At 47.3% G+C, this 25260-nt stretch overlaps 12 protein-coding genes across 13 annotated transcripts; 8 read left to right on the top strand and 4 right to left on the bottom strand.

The window, feature by feature from the left end:
* Positions 1–5343: 5343 nt before the first annotated feature.
* Positions 5344–5660, top strand: E1B28_005911 (uncharacterized protein; the record flags this gene model as incomplete). The annotated part of the gene is made up of 1 exon (XM_043150510.1): positions 5344–5660. A coding segment is annotated over one exon (317 nt), but the record flags the coding sequence as incomplete, so codon positions are not given.
* A 1509-nt stretch (positions 5661–7169) lies between these two features.
* Positions 7170–7404, top strand: E1B28_005910 (uncharacterized protein; the record flags this gene model as incomplete). Its single annotated transcript, XM_043150509.1, has 1 exon — positions 7170–7404. A coding segment is annotated over one exon (235 nt), but the record flags the coding sequence as incomplete, so codon positions are not given.
* A 111-nt stretch (positions 7405–7515) lies between these two features.
* E1B28_005909 (uncharacterized protein) lies at positions 7516–8178 on the top strand (the record flags this gene model as incomplete). Its single annotated transcript, XM_043150508.1, has 1 exon — positions 7516–8178. The coding sequence occupies one exon, from the start codon at positions 7516–7518 to the stop codon at positions 8176–8178; it is 663 nt and encodes a 220-aa protein (XP_043011596.1).
* A 585-nt stretch (positions 8179–8763) lies between these two features.
* On the bottom strand, positions 8764–9865 carry E1B28_005908 (uncharacterized protein; the record flags this gene model as incomplete). The annotated part of the gene is made up of 4 exons (XM_043150507.1): positions 8764–8877; positions 8943–9437; positions 9493–9775; positions 9831–9865. 4 exons carry the CDS (start codon positions 9863–9865, stop codon positions 8764–8766), a joined length of 927 nt encoding a protein of 308 aa, XP_043011595.1.
* Positions 9866–12871: 3006 nt separating this feature from the next.
* Positions 12872–13439, top strand: E1B28_005907 (uncharacterized protein; the record flags this gene model as incomplete). The annotated part of the gene is made up of 2 exons (XM_043150506.1): positions 12872–13057; positions 13107–13439. The coding sequence occupies 2 exons, from the start codon at positions 12872–12874 to the stop codon at positions 13437–13439; spliced, it is 519 nt and encodes a 172-aa protein (XP_043011594.1).
* A 126-nt stretch (positions 13440–13565) lies between these two features.
* Positions 13566–14243, top strand: E1B28_005906 (uncharacterized protein; the record flags this gene model as incomplete). The annotated part of the gene is made up of 1 exon (XM_043150505.1): positions 13566–14243. The coding sequence occupies one exon, from the start codon at positions 13566–13568 to the stop codon at positions 14241–14243; it is 678 nt and encodes a 225-aa protein (XP_043011593.1).
* Positions 14244–14277: 34 nt separating this feature from the next.
* CDC4 (SCF ubiquitin ligase complex subunit cdc4) lies at positions 14278–15127 on the bottom strand. The gene is made up of 6 exons (XM_043150504.1): positions 15086–15127; positions 15020–15032; positions 14823–14966; positions 14707–14772; positions 14505–14652; positions 14278–14453 (listed from the first exon to the last, which is right to left on the bottom strand). Exons 1-6 carry the CDS (start codon positions 15086–15088, stop codon positions 14402–14404), a joined length of 426 nt encoding a protein of 141 aa, XP_043011592.1. The 5' UTR covers positions 15089–15127; the 3' UTR covers positions 14278–14401.
* A 27-nt stretch (positions 15128–15154) lies between these two features.
* E1B28_005904 (uncharacterized protein) lies at positions 15155–16259 on the top strand (the record flags this gene model as incomplete). Its single annotated transcript, XM_043150503.1, has 5 exons — positions 15155–15183; positions 15244–15492; positions 15555–15682; positions 15738–15846; positions 15900–16259. The coding sequence occupies exons 1-5, from the start codon at positions 15181–15183 to the stop codon at positions 16257–16259; spliced, it is 849 nt and encodes a 282-aa protein (XP_043011591.1). The 5' UTR covers positions 15155–15180.
* E1B28_005903 (uncharacterized protein) lies at positions 16236–17813 on the bottom strand. 2 transcript variants are annotated; one of them, XM_043150501.1, is made up of 7 exons: positions 17556–17813; positions 17054–17497; positions 16903–17004; positions 16759–16848; positions 16556–16702; positions 16331–16501; positions 16236–16273 (listed from the first exon to the last, which is right to left on the bottom strand). In XM_043150501.1, the coding sequence occupies exons 1-6, from the start codon at positions 17712–17714 to the stop codon at positions 16340–16342; spliced, it is 1104 nt and encodes a 367-aa protein (XP_043011589.1). In that variant the 5' UTR covers positions 17715–17813; the 3' UTR covers positions 16236–16273; positions 16331–16339. The 2 variants fall into 2 exon arrangements, with proteins under 2 accessions (XP_043011589.1, XP_043011590.1); XM_043150502.1 differs by having other exon boundaries at positions 17054–17813.
* A 34-nt stretch (positions 17814–17847) lies between these two features.
* On the top strand, positions 17848–22452 carry E1B28_005902 (uncharacterized protein). Its single transcript, XM_043150500.1, has 15 exons — positions 17848–17970; positions 18029–18160; positions 18215–18327; positions 18392–18478; positions 18530–19348; positions 19404–19746; positions 19805–19865; positions 19916–20056; positions 20103–20224; positions 20287–20460; positions 20519–20825; positions 20878–20953; positions 21005–21045; positions 21107–22019; positions 22082–22452. Exons 1-14 carry the CDS (start codon positions 17889–17891, stop codon positions 21819–21821), a joined length of 3213 nt encoding a protein of 1070 aa, XP_043011588.1. The 5' UTR covers positions 17848–17888; the 3' UTR covers positions 21822–22019; positions 22082–22452.
* Positions 21996–23262, bottom strand: E1B28_005901 (uncharacterized protein; the record flags this gene model as incomplete). Its single annotated transcript, XM_043150499.1, has 5 exons — positions 22875–23262; positions 22627–22825; positions 22502–22572; positions 22310–22452; positions 21996–22251 (listed from the first exon to the last, which is right to left on the bottom strand). Exons 1-5 carry the CDS (start codon positions 23247–23249, stop codon positions 21996–21998), a joined length of 1044 nt encoding a protein of 347 aa, XP_043011587.1. The 5' UTR covers positions 23250–23262.
* A 52-nt stretch (positions 23263–23314) lies between these two features.
* Positions 23315–25167, top strand: E1B28_005900 (uncharacterized protein). Its single transcript, XM_043150498.1, has 5 exons — positions 23315–23759; positions 23813–24555; positions 24614–24792; positions 24848–24964; positions 25010–25167. The coding sequence occupies exons 1-5, from the start codon at positions 23324–23326 to the stop codon at positions 25020–25022; spliced, it is 1488 nt and encodes a 495-aa protein (XP_043011586.1). The 5' UTR covers positions 23315–23323; the 3' UTR covers positions 25023–25167.
* Positions 25168–25260: the final 93 nt, after the last annotated feature.

The raw sequence follows: 25260 nt of genomic DNA, 5'->3' as shown, positions 1-25260 counted from the left end.
ATTTAATAATCTTTCTCGTTCATCGATGCACCAAGCCCGAGCTGAGCTGAGTCTAAAGGGCTGTTCATCCTGAGTCCAGACTCGATGACTCTTTTCAAACTGAGTTAACTTGTTTTTTGTTTCTATACCTTCGTTATGCCTCCGTCGTCGCCCTTTCTTCCTTCTTCACACCAGTTCTCGTTGAACCAGCACAACCCAGGTATCTGTTCTGGGCTGGATTCCAATTCTCTTAAGACCGATCAATGCTCAGGTGGGCATTTCACCAGCGATATCGCTTTGCAACTCATGGGCACGCTCAGGCATCTGAAAATCATGTTCATGCTGATTGGGAGTCTGAACCTAAGAAGATCGTGCATTACAAGCGGGTTTTTGTAGACTGTCGTGTTCATGTTTATCTTAGTGCAGTATACATAGACACATATCCATCCATCAACCGGGGTAGGTCAGCAGAGCCTGGGGTGTTGTTCCATTCGTTGATGATGGTGATCACAACCCTGGAGGCGAGCGTTTATCCGGAGCTCCCTCTTTACTGCCTCTCTCGCAGCATTAATTCCCATTTGTGACTGGCCTATGCCTGTCAGGGTTTAGCTAACTTACAACTTCTATGCGACTAGCATTGTTATATGACTTCAAGGCGTGTCATCCGATGACACATCTGCATCAGATATCTCAGTCAGCTAGGAAGAAATCGTAGGCACAGTAGCTGGACATACTACACGAAGCATGGCACGGTCATTCAACAGGTCTTCTACGGCCCCACTATGAGAGAAGCCGTAGTCGCGAAGCGTAAATTCTCCACAACGGTGAACGAGATGTGTATAAGTAGACGTAGTACAATCCACCAGCAGTATGGTCTCTCTGAGTGGTCAGCATGCTGTCGCGCCTCCTTCAATGTGTTAGGCCTGGGGCTATATGCTCTCTCTTCATTTGTCTTTCCTTTTCGGGTCCAATCCAGTCCATTTCTTCTCCACACTCTGACCGCTGGGAAAGGGTGCTGATGCATTGGCAGTGTCAATCGGGGGTGGAGCGCGTATGCTCGACACGGGCATCTTCCGGATCTTCTCCCTCTTTCGACAACAGGAGGTCGGAGCGTTCGGAAATTGTCAAACTGGTACCGAGAATAAGCTATTCATGTCGAACGTTGTGAAGTAGAGTACAATTGAAGAAATCTTGCAGCCTGCAGAGGCAATACGGCAGCTGGTATCGGTTCATTGAGATACAGGACAAAGGGGAGTCAATGTTTTTCAGCCTTGAGTATGGTAGTTAGCCGCCCAACTTCATCAGGGAAAGATAATGGCGTCAGAGACGAAGGGGCAAGCTGAGAAGTTTTTCATACCTTTTTTATTGAAGCCAAGGCGTTCAGCATCCTATAGCTTTCTTCTAGAGAGATTCGCTTTCCGTGAAGGCAAGAAGAGATGTGGTCGATTCTTTCTGCATGTTGATCTGTTACTCCTCCGGAAAGCGTGAAACTCTTAGCAGAGGTAATCTGGCAGCCAAAGCGTTTTCCATTTGCGCAGCCATGACCCAGAACACGAGAAAAAGGTCGAGAATAAGATGGTTCTTGCACCGTAGCTAGGAAAAACGCGTCGTTTCAACAGTGAGGGAATGGGATACGTGGCCGCGTTCGCTCCTGAGCTCCAGTCAACAAAGAAGAGGTGATAAGAATCCAGAACAGATATCTGGACCAGGATGCAGAAAAAAGGTGAGGACGGCAACAGTGCCTACTATTCGAATGATCAGTGGTGTCACAAATCACAGGAAGGTGACAGGCCGCGCATGTCACAGTTCTGAATCTGGATTTGACGCTAACTTAGACTACGATGTTGACCGCTCAGATATCTGTTCTGAGCTGGTCCTTTTGATTCTTCAAACGACGATGTCTATATCTTTATCAAATCGACCTTTTGCCTTCGCCACAAAAATTCCGTCTTCGATATTTCCCACTGAGAATGAACCCGAACTCAGATATCTGTTCTGGGCTGGTTCGTAATTCTCTCAAGGACGATGTCTGCGTTCTATTCCAGATCAAAACGACATTTTTGCCACCAAAATCTGTCTCCGAGGTCTCTCAACAAGAATGAACCCAAATATCTGTTCTGGGCTGGTTTTCAAAAAAAAACGAGAGCGAGAATGGACCCAAACTCAGATATCTGTCCTGGGCTGGTGTCCAATTCTCTTAAGAAAGCTCGTGTCGACGTTTAGCTCGCACCGTTCTCTAAATGGCTCTTGTTTACCACCTTTTAACCCGTGGAGTGCTTCGAATGGCATTGGAGTTTATCGGAGTTGATGTTCACGGAAACCATCCAGGTACGTACTGCTTCTCAATCTGCATCTAATAAATGACCAAACTGTTTATTCGCATCTGCTACTGCTAGACTTGACTCGAAGACGCTCGTCATGGACCTTGCGGTTCAAGCTTTCCGGTCTCCAAATACTTCATGCGGTCGGAATATGCCATACCTATCTCGCGCACTGCAACGAATCTATGTCTGCTGGTGAAGACTTGTGGACAGGTGGACTTGCAGCGTGAAATTCGTTGGATATCCGGTCTGCTCCCCTCAGGTTCAAGCCCACCTTTCCGTTCTTCATACGCTGCAACGGTTGAAAGGCGCCGTACATATCTCGTGTCCTGCAATGAATCCATGTCTGCTGGTGAAGACTTGTGGACAGGTGGACTTGCTCTGCACATCGAAGTTATACAGCCTTTGAACCAAGTCATCTTGTGCTTCGATGGAATGGCCTTGTCATCGATCTTCCTCCCGTTCGAGGCGTTGACTCGATGAGACGGACTGTTCAGCGAATGCGGACGTAAAAGCTGCTGATTAAGTTTGGCGGCTACGCGAGCATTCGGTATGCTGGGACTTCTTAAGTTGTTCAGACTGCGGTTGAACGCTGAAGGTAGTTCAAGTCCTCTCGTGGTTCCTTCCTCTCGTTCGAGGCGTTGACTCGATGAGACGGACTGTTCAGCGAGTGCGGACGTAAAAGCTGCCGATTAAGTTTGGCGGCTGCGCGAGCATTCGATATGCTGGGACTTCTTGTTGTTCAGACTGCGGTTGAACGCTGAAGGTAGTTCAAGTCCTCTCGTGGTTCAATGGAATGGCCTTGTTGTCGATCTTCCTCCCGCTCGAGGCGTTGACTCGATGAGACGGACTGTTCAGCGAATGCGGACGTAAAAGCTGCCGATTAAGTTTGGCGGCTGCGCGAGCATTCGGTATGCTGGGACTTCTCAAGTTGTTCAGACTGTGGTTGGACACTGAGGTAGTTCAAGTCCTTTTGCGCTTCAGTTAAGTAACCTTGTAGTCGATGTCAAGCCGTATCTATTGGATTCAGAGCCTCAGAGGAGCAGGATAAGCATATTCAGCAACGATGGGCTATCGCTGAAGCGGACCTCGGTGACACAGCCTAACCTGCCGTACTTGATTGAAGCACAGGCTGGTGCGCGTAATATCAAGAGGCAGTGTTTGGTCATAAAATTGATCGCTGGAGGATGGTGCCAGGTATCATCTGTCGAGATGCAGCATGCTAGTCTTATGGCCGAGCAGCTATGCGATATGATGAAGACGGATTTCCTCAGTCGTCCCTCATACAAACTTGGAGCCTGTTCAGTGTCAACCGTGCCAGCAAAGCATGCTGTCCTCTCCTCAAATGAGTCTTACCACAAGTGAAATACTCAAGTGAGTCAAGCCTCTTCATAACGAGGAGGACGAATGAATTGGATACGGAGGGTCTACTCCGAACGGATATGTGAAGTTCAGTCAACATGGTGATACGCAAAGCCGAGGGGTCGAATTGAGAACATACTCGGAACCAGGCCTAGGACACGGACAGCTGTCCCAGATCACGGATGTCACAAGAGTTAGTCACGATCTGGATCGGATAACGACGACGTTGACCGCTACTCAGATATCTGTTCTGAGCTGGTCGTTCCTCGAAAAACCCTCCTTTACATTCATTCCTATATACCTTGTCTCAACTCGCGGTCGAATTACCATGCACTCAGCCATCCGTACAGTCCGTTTCGAGGCTTGACTGCTACTCAAATCTGACGAAATTATTCTTTACCGACTCAGCTGTATGCTCCCGGTCCATCCCCAAATTCTCATATGCACTCAAATTACCATCCATGTTGTAGTCCTCCGCTTCGTTATTGGCTCAGAGGTTCTGTTTTGACAGTTTTTCTGCTGAATGCCTTTGTGGTTATTTAGGGATGGGTGCGTTCTTCTTTGCCGTGTGACGGAAGCATTCGAACTGGAATTGCAGACATACCCGTCTGGAACCCGTGTTTGAGGAGTTACGCGATTTGAAAGCCGTAGGGGCTGCTTTATCGGGTATTTGGAACAGATCTGCGAGTTGCAAAGGCCTCGGTTCAGCCCCAGAAGCTGAGGCAGCAGATTGATGGAACTAGGTCAGCTGGTAATTGGGGATAGGATGACCGTAGGCCATGTTTATGATCTGGACCTCAAGGGAAACGAGAGCGTTGAGGAGGTTATTTTACGAGCTGAAGTAGAGGTAAGTTGGCAACTGGAAAGCTTGAGGACGGTTCAAGGGTACTTCAAAACAAATGAAGGAAGCTTGGGCAGATTATAATCATTCTCTTGATCTCGTCAATCATCAGAACAAGCCAGGCTCATTAGGTTCGTAGCAGGCTCTGTTGATTTCACTCAAGAGCGGTTTCTTTTAAAGGGTGGGGTTACCTTATCGTCAACACGGGTTCTTTGATGAAGCTGTGGATGTCGTAAAGCGGTATCTCGGCGGAGGATACGGCTGAGTCTATCGTGTTCGTGGCTCGGTTGTACTACTTCAGAGAGAACAAGTTGCGGTGAGGGTTTCTCTGAAAATAGATGACGTTTTTGAAGCTGATAAGATATCTTTTGCCAGGGCTGCTAACGAACTATTCGATTCTTCTTCTGAAGAGCTGGAGTTTTGCGAAGACTATGGTGCCAAGGCATCCCTTCAGTAGCCATAGGAGCAGCGCAACTGCACATGGAAGAAGGTACCCTTCTCTTGAAGGGCACAGATAGCGAAACGTCTCATGCTAAAGCTACGGATTGCATTCTGGACAGTTTTACTTGGACTGTTTGGACCTTCGGCTGAGAAGTTCACAAATGACGGTCAAGTAAAGAAGCTTCTTGGGATGGTAGGAAAGATAAATGCTCAAAAGCTCGCGCTGAATCAGCAAGAAGAGGTACATTACTTTGACAAATGATGTTTTCCCATCTTTCTTAATACGAACTTTGTAGATCGAAATGTTCAGAGCGTCTCGCATTCCACAAGAAGAAACGCCATCATTCTGCCTTGTTGGGTCTCGACCAAAGGTTCACCCATTTTCCGAACATCCAAGTCATGAATGCCAGTCTTATTCACTTTCCGACATTGTTTCGAGATACAACGACTGTTCAATTTCAAGATGGCAACGCAGAACGTCTGAACGGTCGTACTCACATTATTTCCTCTTCGGATGAAGGCATATCTGTGACCTACGCTGACCTACTCCGCTGTTTACATCACGAATTGAAGTTCGGGTCGCGTGATCGGATCTTGGAGGAAATTCTGGCTTGTTGGAATAAGCGTTCATACCACTGGCTCATACCATTCTCGGGTCGCGTACTAGGGTCGATTGTCGGTGGCCTCATCGAGAAAGGCGATTCGACGCCCGAGAGGTATAACGCTCGGATACGGATCTACTTGCAACAATTCCTCATTCTCCGGTCATTGCCATTCTCCGGCGAGGGAGACGAGCAACAGATTTTTTTTCAAGTGCTCTATCCGCCTCACCGCACTCGGGAGCGTATTGTGTCTACGAGCATCTTCTATTCCAGAAGCACGACGTGGGATGCAACCCTTGCTGTCAGGATATCGTTTCGAAATATGGTTGCCCAGGGCTTACGGGGTTGGCTGGAAGCTCACCATCTAAAAAAGTTTGTCAAGATTACGATACTAATAGTATGTCTCAACCACACCGAGTATCGCGTCGGCACCTTCCAATTTTCCGGTGTACCATGCTCACCCGCACTCCCACACCGCACTGGGAAAACTACTCAAACTCACCATTTACCAATATATACCTGCTCCTCGAACAACACCTCCTGTCAGATTCGCAGTTAACGTTGACATTCCCCCCGCCGTCTTCCATTTTGGCCTCTCGGCAAAACTGGAATACTACCACTCCTAGAAATCGAGAGTCAAGCCATGGAGCTACGACAGATCGACTCCCGGAAGCAGGCCACGCCAAGCACTGGTATAGCTCGGATCTCAGTGAACGGAAACACTTGCAATCAAAGGGACACTCGAGTACCGTGAACGGGATCTTCGTTCTTTCAAAACGGAGCTTGCCACGCACGAGTGGAAGTCAAGGGTCGGAGTTGCCAGTAAATTTTGTTCGGGGAGAGTTACGCATGCTAGATCCTCGATGGACACTTCCTCTGTTTCTCCTTCCTCTCCTAGTGATGGCGCAACTATGACCACTACTAGTAGTCTAGGTGGACGAAGCAGACGGTTTTTGTTTGGAGGGTCCACTCTTGCATCGATTCCTACAAGTGTCTTTCACCGTCATCGTCCACGTCGTTATTGATGATGCTAGGGTCTCCACGACGCCGTGGGGCAAAACGGTAATGAAACCAGAGTTGAACACCGAAGCCATCGATGAAGGAAACATAACCTACCGGTTGCTCGCCAACGTCTTCGCCATTCTTGTCTTTGAATCTCATACCGCTTTTTGTGGACCGAAAAGAGTTTCTGTGGTTTATTCCATTTATTCTGTCCCCTGTGCTCCTGGCGGCCCTTGCATGTGTATAGGAGTCATCCTCGTCGCTGAATAACGAGGCCATAAAGACTGTTGATGTAGGGAAGGAACAGTAGGAAGTGGGAGATCTACCGCGACCTGGAGCATCGTTATATGGATCCTTCGCTTAAATTAGCACCTTATGTTTACACGCTGCATCTCGGAAACTGCGTACGTGCTTGATCAGTGTAGAACGGCAATGAAACATGCATGATTAACTTACTTCAATGACGAAGCTTGAATAATAAAGGATGATCCATTCTGTGTATTGGAAGCGTTGCCCCCAATAGCCGCCTGATGCCTGTTTACCGGAAACGCAATAGTCACAGAGGTTCCGCAATCATGAAACGAGGGTAAAGCTTGAGCTTCCGGTCCGTAGACGGATTTAATGTTGAATGTGCGCCTATCAAAGATCGTCAGACTTCAAATCAAGGTTGTTCATAACCTGAGCGCGGAGATTAGCAGGTTCCAGAAAATACGCTGGCACCAGCTCGGGAGTCGTGAGGATGAACCACGGTGCCTTGTGGTCAGGGACTCCGCGCTGCACTCTACACAGCGTGAACAACCTTTCTATGATCCATTCCATTCCCAACTCCTGACTATATGGAAGAAAACCTCTCCCAGTCATTCCCTCTCCTTTCAATTCTCAATTTCTCGATCCACCTTCAGTTTCAAATAAACCTCATAAAGTCAGGAGAGAATCACCCAACGCCAACAAGTTGGCCAACCTCTGTATGCAGGCCCGCCAGCATCGCGCCAGGTTTATTCGTTTTATCTTGGACGAGGTCACCCAGGATCCAGAGGTCCTTGTCGGTGTTGGCGTTAACGAATGGATTGATGAGGAACTTGCATGGTCTATCGAAGACGCTCTCGATGGCCGTGAGAGGTCTAGTCAAGGAGGATGGCTTGTTGGTATTCGAAGAGCAAGGGACTCACTTGAATACTCAATCTCCGATGATGGTGGCAACGATTCGAATGATGAGAAGGTTATGAAGATCCACCAACTTCGTGAACTCGCTGCACATCAATTACCCCCTACACCATTACCGACGTCCAAACATCTACTGCTCTCCTTTGCGCCAGTGGGCTCCCGCGTTACTTTTCCAGAGGAAGACGCTGGATTTGACATCATACCTTCGCAAATACGATGCTCCTTCACACCAAGTGGATTCTTGTTTCTGGATTTGGATCAAGGCAACATTCTTCTGTATATAAAGCCCATCGTTCCCTTGAACCCTCGTCTTCACAATGTCCATAGGGAAAGTGAACATCCATCCAGTAATACCTGCAACACCCGTAACAACCAACAACGTCATCCACGAGCTTTCCGGTCGATGATCGAACTCATGTACGGGGGTGGGAGGTATCGACATGTTGCTTCATATGGGAAGAAATAGGACCCATAACCTAGATCTCTTGGTACAGTGGCGGTTATTCCTCGGTACAGACCTCTGATCCCATTGCGTCTATATATGTCAAGTGCTACTTCCCTAGTAGTTGCGGGTTTGTTGTCTGATCTTGATAAGCTATCCTAACGAAAAAGAAACTCAAATCGAAAAGTTAAGACTGGAAGATGATCCAAACGCACGAACAGCTATCTGACTCAACGACGGTGTCCATTCATCCTCTATACCCGAGCTTTCTCTTCTCCGTTTCTCTTCGCATCTGTATGTTCAAGAAAAACTTGTATGAAGCGAAACTAGCCCGCTCAACGGCGCAGCTGTCGCTATGGGAAATGATATTCCTCGGAAGAGACCCCGTATACCGCGTCGTTTGTCTTCTCAGGCGAAGGAGAGCATCAGTTGGAATGTCGAAGGGTTCATGGAAGCCAAGCGATGCCAGCGAATCGATTCAGAGGCCGCCTTAAGTCTATACTCGTTGATTTCGTGGTAGAGAGGAAGGGATGAGGCTGAATGACGGATGTATGAGTTCAAGGCTTCCCATACAAGCCGTGAGAAGGCTTGACAATCCCTTGCCTTTGATTAGACAGCGGCAGAAGAACTAAAGAACAAGACTGATGAACCATCATCCCAGAAAACGCCCCACTTGAGTTTCTTGTGTTGTAAATCGACCTCGCACCATGGAATTTCCAAACACTGTAAAAGGAACCCGGATCATCAGTTCGTACCCCGTGTCACATAACCAACACAAAAGGGCTAACACTGTAGTCATACTTCCACGGCTCCATCTTGACGACTGCTCTCCAGAATGTCTCTAGATCCTCCAAGGTTCGTGTCATTGGCGAATGAGTAAAAGGCACGCCTTCTTGCCCGGGAATACTCGTCCCACTCCCCGCCTTTGGAAATCTCCCCACTGATGCCTTGATGGAATATATCCCTGAATAATGTGCCGGCACTCTCGCCGACCCAGCTACATCTGACCCAACACCAATCCGAGATCCACCGTAGGCAATTAGAGCTGATTCACCACCTGAGGAACCCCCGGGTGAGTAATCAGGATCGTGAGGGTTCGTCGTGACACCAAAGAGGTCCGAAGAGAATTCGTAGGACATGAGAGTGATTGGAACATTTGTTTTCATGAAAGGAATCGCACCGGCATCGCGGAGGAGCTTGAAAATGGCTGAGTGTTCTTTAAAGGATTTTCCGATCCATGCAGAATTCCCAACGCTGGAGTCGAACCCCTTCACGCCTAACATCTAGTCAACAATTCGGTTAAGTTTCAATCCATTGTCGAGGACAGCGGCTACTCACGTCCTTCAAGCTCACTGGAACACCTGCCAGAGGACCATCCATGTTACAGTCCTTCGCCCAATCGAGCGCTTCCGATGTCATTACTTCCGTGAGGCAATCCGTCTCTTTGTGAGCGAGCAACGCAGCTTTCACATACGCTGTTAGAGATGCCTGTGATTGTATTCGTCCTTTTCGAACATTCTCTGCTAGCTCAGATACGGGTAAGTCTAGGGCAGTTAAGGGATTGTGGAAGTCGTCGGGAAGACGTGCAATACGATTTCGTCGTTCTTCCTGTTTCACGCGACTTTGAGAAGTGATTTTTAGGGTCGAGTGGAACTACCGGCGAAGTCGACACATACCATGCTTCACGATGTTCGAAGTACGACAGTAGCATGTCGTGGTCGTGGTGGGAAGCAATAATGTGGGAAGGAGGTCTGATAGCATTGCGATCATGGGAGTTCCAGTTGAACTTTGTCAATAAGCAACGTGATTCAGTCGACGTCAATCGCAGCTGAAGCACATTTCACTGTTGCGTGTTGCATATTCCCTCTTCCCGTTTCTTGATACCAGCAACTTTCGGAAGAACCTACTAGTAATACGGCCAGCTAGGCCTGAAACAAGAACGTCAGGCAACAGTAACAACCTACCGCAGACGACTTGTATGAATCAACGAGACGCACCCAGTCAGATACTTCCGCTTGCCGCATATACCGAGTTGAAGCGGTAAGCGGACGTGCTTTTCATCCGTTTCGGCATGTTACGATTCGCAAATGGACTTCATGAAACTTCCTTCTCCTGCGAACCTACAAAACTCACGAATCTCCTTGATTCACATCTCAATATTTCATTGCCGCCAACGAGGATTTTCATGAAAGACCGGATCGTACTCCAAGCCTCTTCTCTGGGTGAGGTCTACAAGTCCTGGAATTGCAGTTCGAAGTCGTTGGAATATGAACGAAGTCGAGTTAAGCCCTGACTAATGGGCTGAGGAGTTGGAAACCTGGACGGCGATGGCGAACGGGAAATGAGTCTGGAAGATGAAGCTGGTCGTATTTGATGGGCGAAACCGAAAATATCTGGATTGAAACGAGGGAAGAGCATATAAATTGCTAGAGCAAGTTCTTAGGCTTAGACACTGAGACATACCTTTGTGGCCGTTTCATTCCCATTATCGTTGATGTCTTCACCAACTTCCCAAACTACATCTGGATATCGACTGTGCTCGCCAGTTTCTCCAAAATACAAACCCTCTGGACCGAGCCCGTGCTGGGATTACTGTCGATAGAGTCGTATAAGCCCGCGCCAATCTAATTTTCTCACAGTTGACTCTCTCCCGCCTCCACCCTCGATATTCTGAGTTTCTCTTCTGCTTCGACGCTCAACAAGCTCACCCATGCCCAAGATCCAGACACAGAGTTCGATCAGAAGAGCTCGCCTTACGGCTTTTAACAGGCACCTTGAGGTTAGTACATCGCTTTTAGTCCATCGTACGCGTTGAATGTATTGAACGTCGACCGGCCTGTTCAACTCGAGTTCTCAACCGGACTGACTGGATCTTCGTATAGGGCTCATATCGAACTTTCCGAGTTGTAAGCCTTTGCTCTCCGTCTGCTTAATGGTTGATCAGAACTGGTGACATAGATTGAGCATGTAAGCCCGTCGTTTCCTCTAAGCCTCGGTCGTGTCATTGGCAGAGACTGATGCTCCCCTTTAAGGCTCATAACCCAGGCCCGCTGGCTATTGAAGTCCCTGTGCCGTTGCTCCTCAGAATTATCATCTTTTTCTTCAACATTCACCCATTGGTCCCCTTCTAAGTCCATCTCAGCTTGGCTGGACTCTGAATTCAGGGCGATATCAGCACCTCTTTTGCAGTTAGTCTTTCAGTCGTTTTCGGTTTGACGAATAACTAAGGCACCTTACTTCGTCCAGTTCCGCTTAAAATTTCTTGCTTGACCGTTACGGTTTCTTGTGGCATGCTGACCGCGGTACGGGCGTACCCCGTAGAAGCGACGAAAGACCAGCAGTTATTGCTCCCGTCATACAATACAATACACCTCGTCACAAACCGGTACATAGCACGAACCTTGTAGCAACAAATTATATACCCATTCTGCAGCCTGCTATTTGCTAATCTGGGAATATCTGAACCAAATTGTACTTTTTTCGTAGCCCTTATCGGACTCCTCGATCAATGACTGTATATTACCGGTCCCCTATTGTGAAAATTTTGTCGAAATACATGGACATGCCTGAACTCCTCCAAGATCCGTCTCACCGTTGATGAGTGAAAACTAATTTCTCAGAATCCAGATTAAGCATGCGGACTCCGGAGTCAGAATGATCTGGAATCCGGACATCTGGACGAATTCCGACTTTTCGAAACATGAAAATTCAATGAAAGCTTCAACTTTCTTCAGTCTTTTTGAATAATTTTTGTCAGGCTAAAACTCCAGGTTTTTAGGCAATTTTTAGGCGTAAAAGAGGAAACTCAAAGTCCAAGTGCTCCTTTCATTTTTCTTTTACTACGATTTTTCGATTAATCCGTCTATTTGTTCTCTTTTGGAGTCAAGAAAAGTTGAGAAAAAACCTTACTTTTCCTCGCTTTTTAGAGACTGAAATTTTTTGTAAAAAAGCCAAGATTCACCAAAATTTTGTGGCATCTAAAATTCGCCTAAAAGGAGGCCTTTTCGGAGACTTTTCATAAAGTGAAATTACTCAGAAAAATCTGGGTTTTTGTAAAATTTTGTTGCCCAGAAAATTATGTAAAAAATCGAATTCTTATCACTATTCTCCTGTCCCATAAAAATTGCTAAAAGTCGGAGTTTTCGGCGATCGAAAATAGTGGGAAAAGTCTGTGAAAATGCCTTGATTTTTCCTAGTGACTACTGCTTTTATGGAACGCTCGTACGTAAAATTCTACAGTGCTATTGACAATCATATTCTGCCAAACTGTAAGTAGAACAACCTAGATATAACATTTCAGGTGGTGTTGAGATCACATTTGAGCTTACGCCTTCTTCGTTCTCACTTCTATATCTTTCCTGACTCTGATACAACATCATTGATTCTGAAGCCCTCTTCTGGGTACACTGAGATTCGGTACTACAGCTCGAATTCTCCCGTACTTATACTTAGGCCCTGTAACTGACCTATCGTCTAGAACCGGTCACAGGTCTAACTTATACCTCGAAGCGAGTCTATGAGAGTCTATGATGACTCTGAGCCTCCCACGCTCAATGTCGTTTTTATGTGAATGGCATTTCCGGTTAAACCCCCTACAATATCCACAGGTGAATACAATTCGGTTAAAAGGGCGTAACAAGACGTACGAGATGGACTGCGTCTTCTATCCTTCCAACAGATAAAGGTACGGTCCTCTGATGAATCCCTAACTCTCAGAATGTCCGCCAAGTCGCTTCCAAGTCACACAAAGATACTCGTCGTGGGTGCAGGTCCCGCAGGCCTCGCAACAGGACTGTCTCTCGCCAAACATGGTGTCAGCCCACAAGATATCGTTGTGGTAGACCGCCTTTCAAGAGGGAACAACACATCACGAGCCATTGTAATCCATTCCGCAACGCTACAAGTACGTCAAGATGTTTTTTTTTCATTCTTTAATCCTTACGGACTACCAGGCTCTTGATGCAGTTGGGTGTGCAGATGATCTGATATCTCGTGGTTTGAAATGCACGAGGTTCCAACTACAAGACCGCTCTGCGTCAGGACTAATCAGTCTCGATTTCTCCTCCCTCGAACCCTACACCAAGTTCCCATTCTTCTTGGTTTTACCTCAAAACATCACTGAAGATGTCTTGGAGGAGCACGCAAAAAGTCTGGGAGTGAAGATATTCCATTCTTGCACAGTAATTGGTATGAAGACATTGGACTCAGGGGATGCCCTTGAAATTTCATTCGAGTCTGGAGAGACCATTCGAGCAAACCTTGTGGTTGGTGCCGATGGGGCGTGAGTTCAGCTTTTACCGAACATTGGCCATCTTTGTCCCAACACTCGTGGATAGATTCGGCAGTTAGCTGGCATTGAATTTTGCGACTTGCAAGGTGTATCGCTTAACGAAGAATCGTCCTTCGATGCAATGCAGTCTGTGCTCGCCGATGTATCCTTCGCTACCAATCCCTCGTCGCCCGTAAAGGACGGTGTCCTTTCGGCAACAATGTGCAAAGAAGCCCTGTGTTTGTTGACTCCATTCAAAGCTGCTTCCAACATCTATGAAACAGACCAGCAAGTCTGGAGATTGGTATTTTTGTCCAAAGTCAGTCCACCATCCAATCCTCCTCTGGAAGTGATTCAGAAATACGTGGATGACTGGGCTCCGGAATACCTGTTCTCCGACTCGTCTCGCCTCTCCAAAGTGTATTGGTCCTCCCGTTTCAGACACCGTTCTGCCTGCGCCAAGACGTTTTTTGTAAAATTGTCCCCTCATGGGAGGGTGTTTCTCGTCGGTGATGCAGCGCATATTCACTCTCCCGCTGGCGGTCAGGGTATGAACCTCGGTTTGAGAGATGCCATCAGCCTCGGTATCCTGGTCGCTGCACGCATTGGCGACGACGAGTTCGATGGACTGTTGGAGGACCACGCTAAGCAAAGGCGAGCAAAGGCGATGACCACGATTGGAATGACACACAACATAATCAGAATCGCGTTTAGCTTGACGACGAATATGATGTTTCTTTGGGCGTTTAAGCTATTGACGTACCTTCCGTTTGTACAGCGAATGGCGGTGTGGCGACTGAGCGGATTGGGAACTAATTGAGGTTTAAAGCAATGCGTTCGTCCGTTCTCCCAGATGTTTTTATCTATTTAGTTTTCATTGAAAGGGGCGTTGGTTTACTACACATTGTCTTTCCATTTCGTCGGTGCGAGATTCGGATAATGTATACCGTTTTCTTCGACAGCGATTGCGAAAGGGAACTACTGACTGAGGATTGTGCGTACAAATGACTCGTAGTTGACGTTTCCGTCGCTGTGAAAGTCAATCAGAAGGAATACAAACTATGAGTGACCCAAGACCTACGCTCCAATCTGAACGCCTTTCAGCAGTTCATCCACCTCTTCATCGCTCATCTTCTCACCCAGCTGCGTTAACACATATCTCAACTCTCCAGCCCCGATAAAACCGTTTCCCTCCTTATCAAACACTTGAAAACCACGAATAAATTCCTCTATAAGATTATGCTTTAGTGGCTTTTTGCCTTCCAATCCTGACTTTGACTTGCCTGGGGTGCCCGCCGGCTTAAACCCATCCGGACGGTTGAGAACCGCCAAAAAGGTCTTGTAGTCCACTGTAGGTGCTGGTTGAAAAACTCTGTGCAAAGTGGGAGTCATCACGCACCATCTCGAGGAGCAGCAGAGACGAGTTCAGCAACCTCCGCTTGTGTTGGGTTCTGACCTAACGCTCTTAACAAGTCCCCAAGAGTCTCTCTCGGAACTGCCCCGGTCCCTTTCTTGTCGAAAAGAGCGAAAGCCTCCTTGTACTCTATCATTCCGTTTTAGATTGACATTGCACCTGAGATGAAAGATGATCCTGACCTGCGTTATCACTCTATGATAAAACGTGTCAACTGCGACTTTCATAAGAGGAATGCAGATGCTCACCATGATGAATATTCGTGTCGATGGTCGTGGTCGTGACTAGATGGATTTCTCGATACATATTTGGAAATCCGCTCCAACTGCAGTGAACCACAATCATGGTCAGAGCCTTTCAGAATCAAAGATCGAATCCACGTATCCTCACAGAACCGTGACCCCAGGATCTTGACCCTCTCGTAGATTCCGGCCCTTCGCGATACGCCGTCGAGTCCGATGAAGAGGATGAGTACAACCCTCTTGAGCAACACGATGCTAAAGATCATAAGGAGCACGAATTCCAAGTCAAGATTATAGGATCGGTACCTCAAGGAACGTCTCTTCTGGCTGCATTTGGAGATGCTGGAAGGTATTGGGCGAAAGGTGCCAACTTGGGCGAGCAAATCGGTGCAGTGTTCGTGAACGATATCCAGGTACCTTTCCATTCCTTACTCCTCTGAGTCACGAAGGATGGGATATATTGCTTTATGGACAGGTTGGCCTTGCATTCAAACCCTCGTGGACCAAAGCTACGGTCATTGTGTCCGAGTCCTTCACAAGGCTTCCGATTAATGGTATGCACGAGTATTCGTCCTCGTTGATCAGCACATTGGGGCCTTCCAGGTGAGTCTGGAGCATTACTCTCAACTGTGGCACCTGGTCGAAATAGCCATTGCAGTATTTCCATTCTTGATGTTTATCCTTCACCAACGTACATCTCTTCGAGTCTGATTCCCCAGCATGAAGCGCCGATCAGGTATATATCCTCGTCTCAAGATCTTGAAATGGTGTGCCTATTCAGTTTCTCGTATGCGAGCTCTCATCTTACAATACTCCTCAGCCTCGTGAAGCACAACCTTTTGCTCCACCCAATCTAGTTCATTCGACGACATCATCTGCCCTTCTAGCGCAAATAGTCACTCAAACATCGATTAACACCGGGACACTCATACTTTTGCCATTTCCTCGTGTGCCTGCTCCACCCCCAAAGACCCTTCAGCATTCTAACTTCTCTCATCTAATGCAAGACGGATATCAGTGGTCAGCGGAGGCTATGAACACGGCACACCGACTTCTATTGCGTGGTTTGGGTCACAATACGTCTCCCCAATGGCAGGGTTCCAAGCGTGACCTGGGTATCAGCGGTGCCGCAACTCATGACGCCCGAAGCACAATCGGCGAAGGTGGAATGTATATCTAGTGAAGCCTTATGGCCTCATTCATAGGATGGATTAAAACCTTGCGAGAAGATGAAAATCGCGGTGCTAGTACCTAATATATTTATAGATCTGTTGCATCACCCTCTCCCGCTAACATTTCTTCCATAACTCTTTGCGCATGATCCTGTTTCAACGCGTTCGTAATGTCTAATAAGGCGTCCCCATCAAGGACAGAGCTTAGATTCATAATGCTTAGGCCTATGCGGTGGTCTGTTACACGTTCCTGTAAGGCAAAGTGAGAACAGAAGTAAAAGGGATGGAGGAGTGATATATTCACCTGCGCATAGTTGTATGTCCTGATTTTCTCACTACGATCTGCGCTCTTGACGAGACTGTTCCGAGCAGCCCGACGTTCAGCGATCTCACGAGTTATTTTTTGGTCCATCAGCCTAGCGGAGAGCACTTGGAAGGCACGTCGCTTATTCTAGGTGAATCGAGAGAAGTCAGGTAAGCGCCAGAAAGACGATGGACAACGATCACTTGATGCTGGCTCCGTTCGTCTTGCATAGATACAGTTATTCCCGTTGGTATATGTGTGAGACGAATTGCTGACTCGGTTTTGTTAACGTGCTGATGAGATGATTTGTGTTAGGCCAGTATTGGTAGAAGAAATCGTGGTCGTACTTGGCCACCAGCACCACGGGCTCGCATGACTTCCAACTTGACCTCGTCCATAGAATATAGTTGCTCTTTTCGAACGTCTCCCTCGTCCAAAAGTGGGAGGACCTATCATAGGCTGAGGGACCCCATCGCCCTAAAAATCTGCGAGACTCACAATGGCAGAAACCGTACTTGTGTGAACTCTTCCACCCGATTCAGTTACAGGAACTCGTTGTACTCGATGGACACCACTCTCCCATCTCAATGTATCATAGGCACCTTCACCTTTAACCTCGAGTATTACGTCCTTGATTCCTCCTCCGTCATTGGTATTGTGAGACAGAGAATTAACTTTCCATTTGTTCAACGACGCAAATCTCTCGTACATCCTCAGAAGAGTTGCGAGAAATAATGAGCTTTCTATTCCACCCACTCCGGATTTTAGCTCAAGCAGTGCCCCTGGGAGGTCTGCAGCGGAAGAACGCGGGACAAGAAGAGACGGGAAAGTTTCAGAGAGAATGCGAGCGAGTGATTCAGATATACGAATGTTATCCTCCTCTGCGAGTTTGCGCATGGTCTCGTCGGGATCTTGCAGAAACGGAGTGAGTTCCTCCACAAGCTACTGAAATGAGATGTGGAAAAATGAGACTTCCTCGTACGTAGTTAAAGTTGAAGACCTTTTTATTCGCATTCCATTCTTCCCAAGCAGATTTAAGTATCTCTGTATCTTTGAGCTGGCGAAGACGCGGTATATCGTCCGGTGAGGAGAGATCTTCCGAGAGTTGAGACTGGACTTGAGACCGTTCGACCATGCGACGTTCAACCACGCGAAGCATCCTCGCGTTGTTTCTTTCGAGCTCTTGCCAGTGTTGAAGTTGTTGACGACGAATAGAGCATGACGTTGTTGAGAAAGCTTTTCGTCGCAGCAATGAAAACATTGAACAATGTTTGGTCGTAAACAACGCCTCTCCTCGCGCTCACTGTCATTGGCGTCGAGAAGACGGCCCCAGATGCCCTCGATCTTGTCGCCGTTTTTTCTCTTCTTTCTTGGAGACGGGGATTCTGATCTCCCTCCTGGAACACCACCAACCTGTAAGTGTCAGGTAATGCATTCTCTTGGAACTTGAGATTGATTAACATTTATTGACAGTCAAGTTCGAGGGGCCATGGTTCAGCACTCAGCTTTTACTCTCTTGTTCGATAGGATTCGTTTCCTTCCTAACATTTTCATATTCACGTACTCGTTACCCACTCATGTTTGCACCGAGAACCAAGTTGACGGGTACGAACTTGTTAACTGACTTCTGTGTGATGCTCACTCGGGAGTGTGATTTAGGATTCTCACCCCATGAAGCTCATGCTCATCAAGCCTTCTTTGGCTGGATTTTGCCTACCATTAGGACCTCCGAATTTACAGTGCTGCAGATTGTTGGGCTGGACGCTGCCGTGGTGAGCCTATATTCGTGTTTTGCAGGGTTACTGTGGCCTTGACATGTGCTTTTTCAACATCTAGCTCCTTAGTTTCTTCAAGATGTCTTTTTACCTTTTCTCCGTGTGCTCCTTCTTTGCCATTGCGATACTGATGCCCATTAATTGGAGGGTAGGTTACGTGTGCTACGTATTATCGAATTACGCTGAAATGTTCTCTTAGCACAACAAAGAACTCCTAAGTGACCCAGAATGGGACCTCGACTGGTCAGGAGATTTGAACAACGATTTTGGTGAATGGTCTGGCCTTCTCTCGTCAAATTCTTTCCTCGAACGTCCTTCTCGCCTCTCAATCCTCACGGCCCCTAATTCCACAATTCCTGCAGACGAAAGCTGGCTTGGTCTCTTCACAGATGCAACCACCTATCTTTCCGTTCATCTCGCGTTCACTTACCTTTTCACTATTACGGCACTCTATTTTATTTACAAGAACTATCGACGTTTCATCCGGACCAGGCAGCTCTTCTCTCTGGAGTTGGTCCATTCAATATCTGCACGCACCATCCTGATAACAAGGCTTCCGAGACATCTCCAAGGAGAGAGACCGTTGGCGGAATACTTTGAGGGTATGAATATGGCTGTGGAGAGCGTGAGTATTGTCCGCGAGGTGGGAAGTCTTAAAAGATTGTTGGATCAAAGGACAAAAGCGCTTTTGGAACTGGAAAGTGCATGGGTTTCATATGTGGGTAACCCTAGCACAGTCGAGGAATATGATCCGGAGAGTAGCGCCGCTATTCCTTCGTGGATGGGCGACGACGATCTCGAGCCTGGGATCACTCAAGCTCAACGAGGAAGACTGGTGGTACCGCACAGGAAACGACCCACGCTACGACCTGGTTGGTTTAGTCCCAAAGTAGATGCGCTAGAGTACTTGGAGAAGAAGTTCAGAGATTTGGATGAACTTGTTAAACGGAGACGACGAATCGGCAGGTTCAGAGCTACTCAGACTGCCTTCGTCACCTTCGAGAAGATGTCCAGTGCTGTGAGTATTAGTTTCGCGGTGGTCAATACTTGTACCCTGACAATCTCATTTGCAGCAATCCGCTCTTCAAATAGCTCACGCTCCGAATCCTTTTCAGTGTAAGACATACCCAGCACCTGAACCCAGGGATATTGTCTGGTCCAACATGATACCGACTGAAAATTCCATGTATGCCCGAGATATCATGGTTCTGGCCGCGTTAGGACTACTGTTCTTCACCTGGTTTTTCCCGATAACTGTACTCGCCAGTCTACTCAGTTACGATGAAATCAAGAGAACACTGCCATGGCTCGCCGACCTCATCAATCAAAATGAGAAAATACAGGCAATTGTGCAAAACTCGTTACCGTCGGTTGCGATGATTACCTTGAATGCTCTTTTGCCCTTCATGCTCGAAGGTTGGAGCACATATTCCTTATTATCAGTACAACCAGCACTGAGCACCTTCATATCAAGGTCTTACTTATTTACAAGGATACCGCGCTCGAAGCTGGGTCGAATATTCATTACTCAAGAAGTACGAGCAAACAATTTCCGAGGCCTGTTTGTCCTGATTCGTTTTCCCAGATACCATCTCTTCCTGCTTGTCAACGTAGTGTTCATATTTCTAGTCGTAAGCACCTATTGGGCTCTTGTTCGAGATTTGGCCAATTTTCCGGCCAAAATCCCGGAGAAGCTGGCCAAAGCATTGCAGAGCGGAAAAGCAAGGTAAGGAAGAGAATGAAAACTTTGAATCAATCTGACTATCTGCTAGAAACTTCTTCCTGTCCTACGTTATTCTTCAAGGATTGGGCATCATGCCATTGCAGTTGCTCAACTTGGGCGTCCTTATTCCCCAGTTTTTGATGAGAATGTTCTTTACCCGCACACCTCGAGGTGAGAGTATCCTTAAAACCCTTTATCACCCAACTCTCGACTGATTACTTGTAAAAAAAAAGACTATGCCGAATTAAATGCTCCACCCATGATCAACTATGGTGTTGTTTATCCTCAGGCAATTCTCATGTTCACGATCACCATACTTTACAGTGTGGTCCAACCGCTCATCCTAATTTTTGGAGCCATTTACTTCGGTATGGCGTATGTGGTTTACAAATACAAGTTACTCTTTGGTCGGTCCATACTCTCCTATATCCTGAAAAACATATTGAAAGTCCGTTTCACCGTTAGTGTTTTACAAACCGTACGAATCACAAGGCCAAGCTTGGCCGATCACCTACATTCGACTGATATGGGGTGTGATCATTTTCCTGGTTTTCATGACAGGCTTCTTCTTGGTCTCAAAAGCTTTCATTCTTTCGTCGTTCATCGTACCTCTCCTGGGGGGTACTTTGATTTGGATGTGGTATTTGCATAGCGTTCTTACTCCTTTGAGCCGTTATGTCAACCTCAGTTCCGTATACGAGGTCGAGCGGGGAGAGGAAAGTGAAGAAGTGTCGAGATTGAGGAGTGGACATCCCGTTACTTGGTCGCAAACGTGAGGTGTAATAATTTTGTTTTGATAATCTAAAGGCCTGACGATATACCAGCAACTTGAACCGAAGAAGATATGCTCAGAACGACGAGACGTTGTATGTTGCTCCGGAAGACGAGCGGACTGATTATGTGAGTATAAACATTTACTTCTCCACACATGCTTTTATCTGATCTCATCAGTCCCAACCACCAATGGCAAACTGGTACAATGGGGTCCTAAAGTGAGCATATTTCGTCTTAGATGCACGGGCTTCAAGTTTATCTCTTGATTTATTTTTTCAGCACCGGAAAACGAAGATATGGACACCCCGCATTGACTGGTGTTCTCCCTGAGCCATGGTTGCCTCTGAAGAAGGGCCAGACCCTCAGCAACTCGAACGATCGCGAGCGTGGGGCTCGAAATGGTGGTACAAAGGACCTCAATCAAGCGGTGGTACTCACTCTTCGTAAACGGCCAAGTATCCGTAAGGCGAGCCGAACGCTTTCTGCGGTGGCACCCAACGACACCGGTGAAGACAGCCCGTATGGTGGGTCAAGAGACGTGTCCGGGATGAGCAGTAACCCTTGGGAAGATACCCAATTACAGTCTACTTCGTCGCCGATGCGAGCGTCCTCGTCCTCGAGTGGAATAAATCATAGGCTAAGCTTTGACCAGGCGACGGGAATCATTATGTTACCTGATGATCAAAGTTGGTTAGGACCAGGAGCTGATGATAGCGAGGATGATAATAAGGACGAGGACTATGGTACTTTCGAACGACAGCGGCGGATTAGTGTAGTTTCCCCGCAACCAACGGCTGCAAGGAATCCTAGTCATGATGCTGAAAGTGGCGTCTCGACTGGAAGTGAAGAAGGAACGCCAACCCCTATAACAATGGACACATCTTTACCGCCATCTACTGCCAGTCCGTCACGAACATCGAGATATGGAACGTATTTCCATCATCCCGAGAGGCGACGGTCTTCACAAATTCCGGGAGCCTTTCCTCGAACTTAGGATTCGTCTATGTACATCGCCACACCATACGCTCGCTGTAACCGATTCGCATAATGATTCCTATGAATAATGTTGTCTACCAATACCTTCTCATATCGGACAACAGGAAAAAGGTTGCTATGTACTCGAGTATAACGAATCCGAAAACTGTCCTTCATGATCCCACAGGTCTTATTACACCCTGACCAAAAATAACATGTAGGCAACTTGACAGACCGCCTCTAAGAACAAGAAGCTGATTCTTCGCCTTTTATTTGTAGGGCTTACGCCGCCGGTGGCAGTGGAATTGACGGCAGTAGCTGGATCGGGTAAGACCAAGGAGCGTAATGACCTGAGGAGGAACAAGGCATTGGCAAGGAAAAAGTAAATAAAGACGAGGTAATAAAGGGTGACGACGTTAGGGTAGTTGGATAGAATGGTGAGGATGACACTGTTTAAACGTCTCTTAGTTGACAACAGAGCGGTGGATTGGGGGGTTGAAATCGTACCCAACAAACTTGTAGCCAGTGTAAGCAACGATGTCGACAGCTTGACCAGAGCTTTGTACGTTGAGGAGATAACAACCGACGTAGACGAAGAGAAAGTCGACGATAACGACGCCTAGAGCCGAAGAGGCTGACTCTCCCAAAATCTAGTAACGTGTCATCGGTTGGTAAAATGGTCACATTGATTCTGCTCACTCTCGGATGAAAACGAGCATTGAGACCTGAGTGAAATGCAGAAACCAGGATGTAGGTTACAAACGCCATGACTAGGGGCACAAAGGTTGGACTGGGATTGTTGAACGGAAGTAAAAGGCACGCACGAGGTATATAGAGATCAGGACTGTTGACGTCCTCTCTCGGGGGTTGCCACTCAGTATGACCATTTTCTGTGCGATGAACACGACGAGACCAGGACTTGTGGGTCCAAGGGAATACGATCAACTTGAGCTTGCGTAGAACATATGAGTTGGAGACGTTGAAACGGTGTTTTATACTGCTTATGGGTATTATACCGCCAAACTGAAAAGTATCAGTCGAACGAAGAAGATCAAAGAGAGTTGGTATGAACATTTTTCTGAACGTATTCTTGACCGGCCGCAACTGCACTGGTTCCAAGCTGCATACCGAACTGGGTCGTGGCATCGTTCAAACCCCACGCAGCAAAGTCTGGTTGCGGCACAAATGATTGTTGCTGTTGAGGTCGTTGTTGATATACATGGGGATGCTGATTATGCTGGAAGGGTGAAGTCAAGTACGCCGGAGGCTGCTGGAGCGGAACTTGGGGAGAATAGTGCTGTGGTTGTTGGTTATGGGGCTGTTGCTGAGGATTGGGCGAGGACGCATATCTTTGATAGCCGTCTGGAGAAACTGGCGTAGCAGGAGGCTCAGGAATATATGCTGGATGAGTTGGCACTGGGTGTCGGAGTGGTGGAGGTGAAGCCATCGTGTAACCTTACATAACCCGAGGTAGCGCGTACATAAGAGAAGAATTATTTATTTTCTCCTCAGACTCGAACCATGTCCACTACGTCTGGTTCGAGTTCCTCCAGGGAGGAACAACAGCCAAAAGTGACCAACTATGCCGCCATAAAAAATGCTCCTCTCGTCGGTCTCGCAGAGGGTAACAGTTCTTTCAACAACCTTCATCTCGCAGCCCTTGTTCTCTTCTTTCCATGGTTGCTTAAACGTCTTTTACCTCTTTTCAACCGTGGAGGCCTAAAGACATACCTATTCCTCCTTGTTGTCACCGGAGTCCCCACGACTATCGCCTATTGGACATTCATGAGCCATTATGGTCCCCGAGTAAATGAAAAGGTCAAGCTTCCAGGCAAAAACATCGAGGAGTACATTACTATTAAGGACCCCGAGCTCAAGAAACTCTACAACGGCAGGGGGAAAATTCCTATGCAGGTCTTCCATGACGGTTATTTCGACGGCAAGATTGATTTTAACGGTACGCCTTATATCTGTTATCCCGACGCGTCTGACGTGTCTTTCTTTCGGTAGGTGATGTACTTGAGGTCCTTGAACACCGTCACGACTGGGCCAAATTCACCATGACCTTCGAACTCTTCAAATACGTCTTCACCGTCCTCATCCCAGATGTCATCACCCACTCCCGTGAGCAGGATGAGGATCAGGTTCGCGATCATTATGACCGAGGAAACGACTTCTACTCTTGGTTCCTTGGGCCCCGAATGGTCTACACCGGTGGTGTCATTATCAAGCCTAACGAGAAAGAGACCTTGGAACAGCTCCAGGACAACAAACTTGCTGTCATTTGCTCCAAGGCGGAATTGAAGCCTACCGACAGGGTTTTAGATATTGGTTGCGGATGGGGCACCCTTGTCACCTATGCTGCTAAGAATTTCGATTGCGACACCACTGGCGTTACCCTCTCTCGCAACCAAACCATTTTTGGCAACAACCGTGTCAAAGAGAATGGTGTCTCTGACCAGAAGGCTCGAATTCTTTGCTGTGACTTCCGTGATCTCGCTGCGAAAGAGGGCAAGGGTGCTTTCACGAAGATCGTCTCACTCGAGATGGCAGAGCACGTTGGCATCAGGAGATACCAGACCTTCCTCAGGCAGATTTATGACTTGCTTGACGATGACGGCCTCTTCGTCCTCCAGGTCTCCGGTTTCAGGCAATGCTGGCAATACGAGGATTTGATCTGGGGTTTGTTCATGAACAAGTATATCTTCCCCGGCGCCGATGCAAGTTGCTCGCTTGGCTGGCATGTTTCTCAGGTAATAATAAAGTCTTCGCAAATATTCCCTTGGCTTTGACTGAATATCTGCACTGCAGCTTCAAAGTGCTGGCTTCGAAATCAAAAATATTGATGTCCTCGGCGTTCACTATAGTGCTACCCTTCACAGGTGGTACGAGAACTGGATCTCGAACAAGGACAAGGTGATTGAAAAATACGGTGAACGATGGTTCAGGCTTTGGTCCTTCTTCCTCGCATACAGTACCATCATCTCCAGGTATGTGGATGTTCATGTTCTCTGACAGCACTGTTCCTCAGCTCCCCTCGTATAGACAAGGCAGTTGCTCCATCTTTCAGATTACATTACATAAAAATCTCAACGCATTCCATCGTGTTGCGGGTATTGAGAGTCATGCCTCTATTCATGTTAAACTCGACAAAGAGCCCTTGTGAGTGTATTAATTTGTGACTGGCTTGTGTTCATATTTCCACAGGCTTGTTGAATGAAGTGATACCACTGAAGATGGCATTGAAGGCCTAGATCGTGAGGATTGGAGGGGAAGTTGTCATGCTTAACATAGATATCCCGCTGTTTATACGTGCTTAATCTCCGTTCTATACTTTGACGCAAACGTTATTTAAGTGTTTTCAGCGTTAGAGTCACTCGGATTGCTCGAGTTTCCCCTCAAAGGCTCAAGTGGATTTGACCAATCATAGGCGGATCCAACGAACGTTCGCGACATCG

Source organism: Marasmius oreades, chromosome 3, assembly GCF_018924745.1.
Source record: "Marasmius oreades isolate 03SP1 chromosome 3, whole genome shotgun sequence".
Lineage (NCBI taxonomy): Eukaryota > Fungi > Basidiomycota > Agaricomycetes > Agaricales > Marasmiaceae > Marasmius > Marasmius oreades.
The sequence above is the reverse complement of the archived record's forward strand: the minus strand, read 5'-3'. Positions and strand labels throughout refer to the sequence as shown.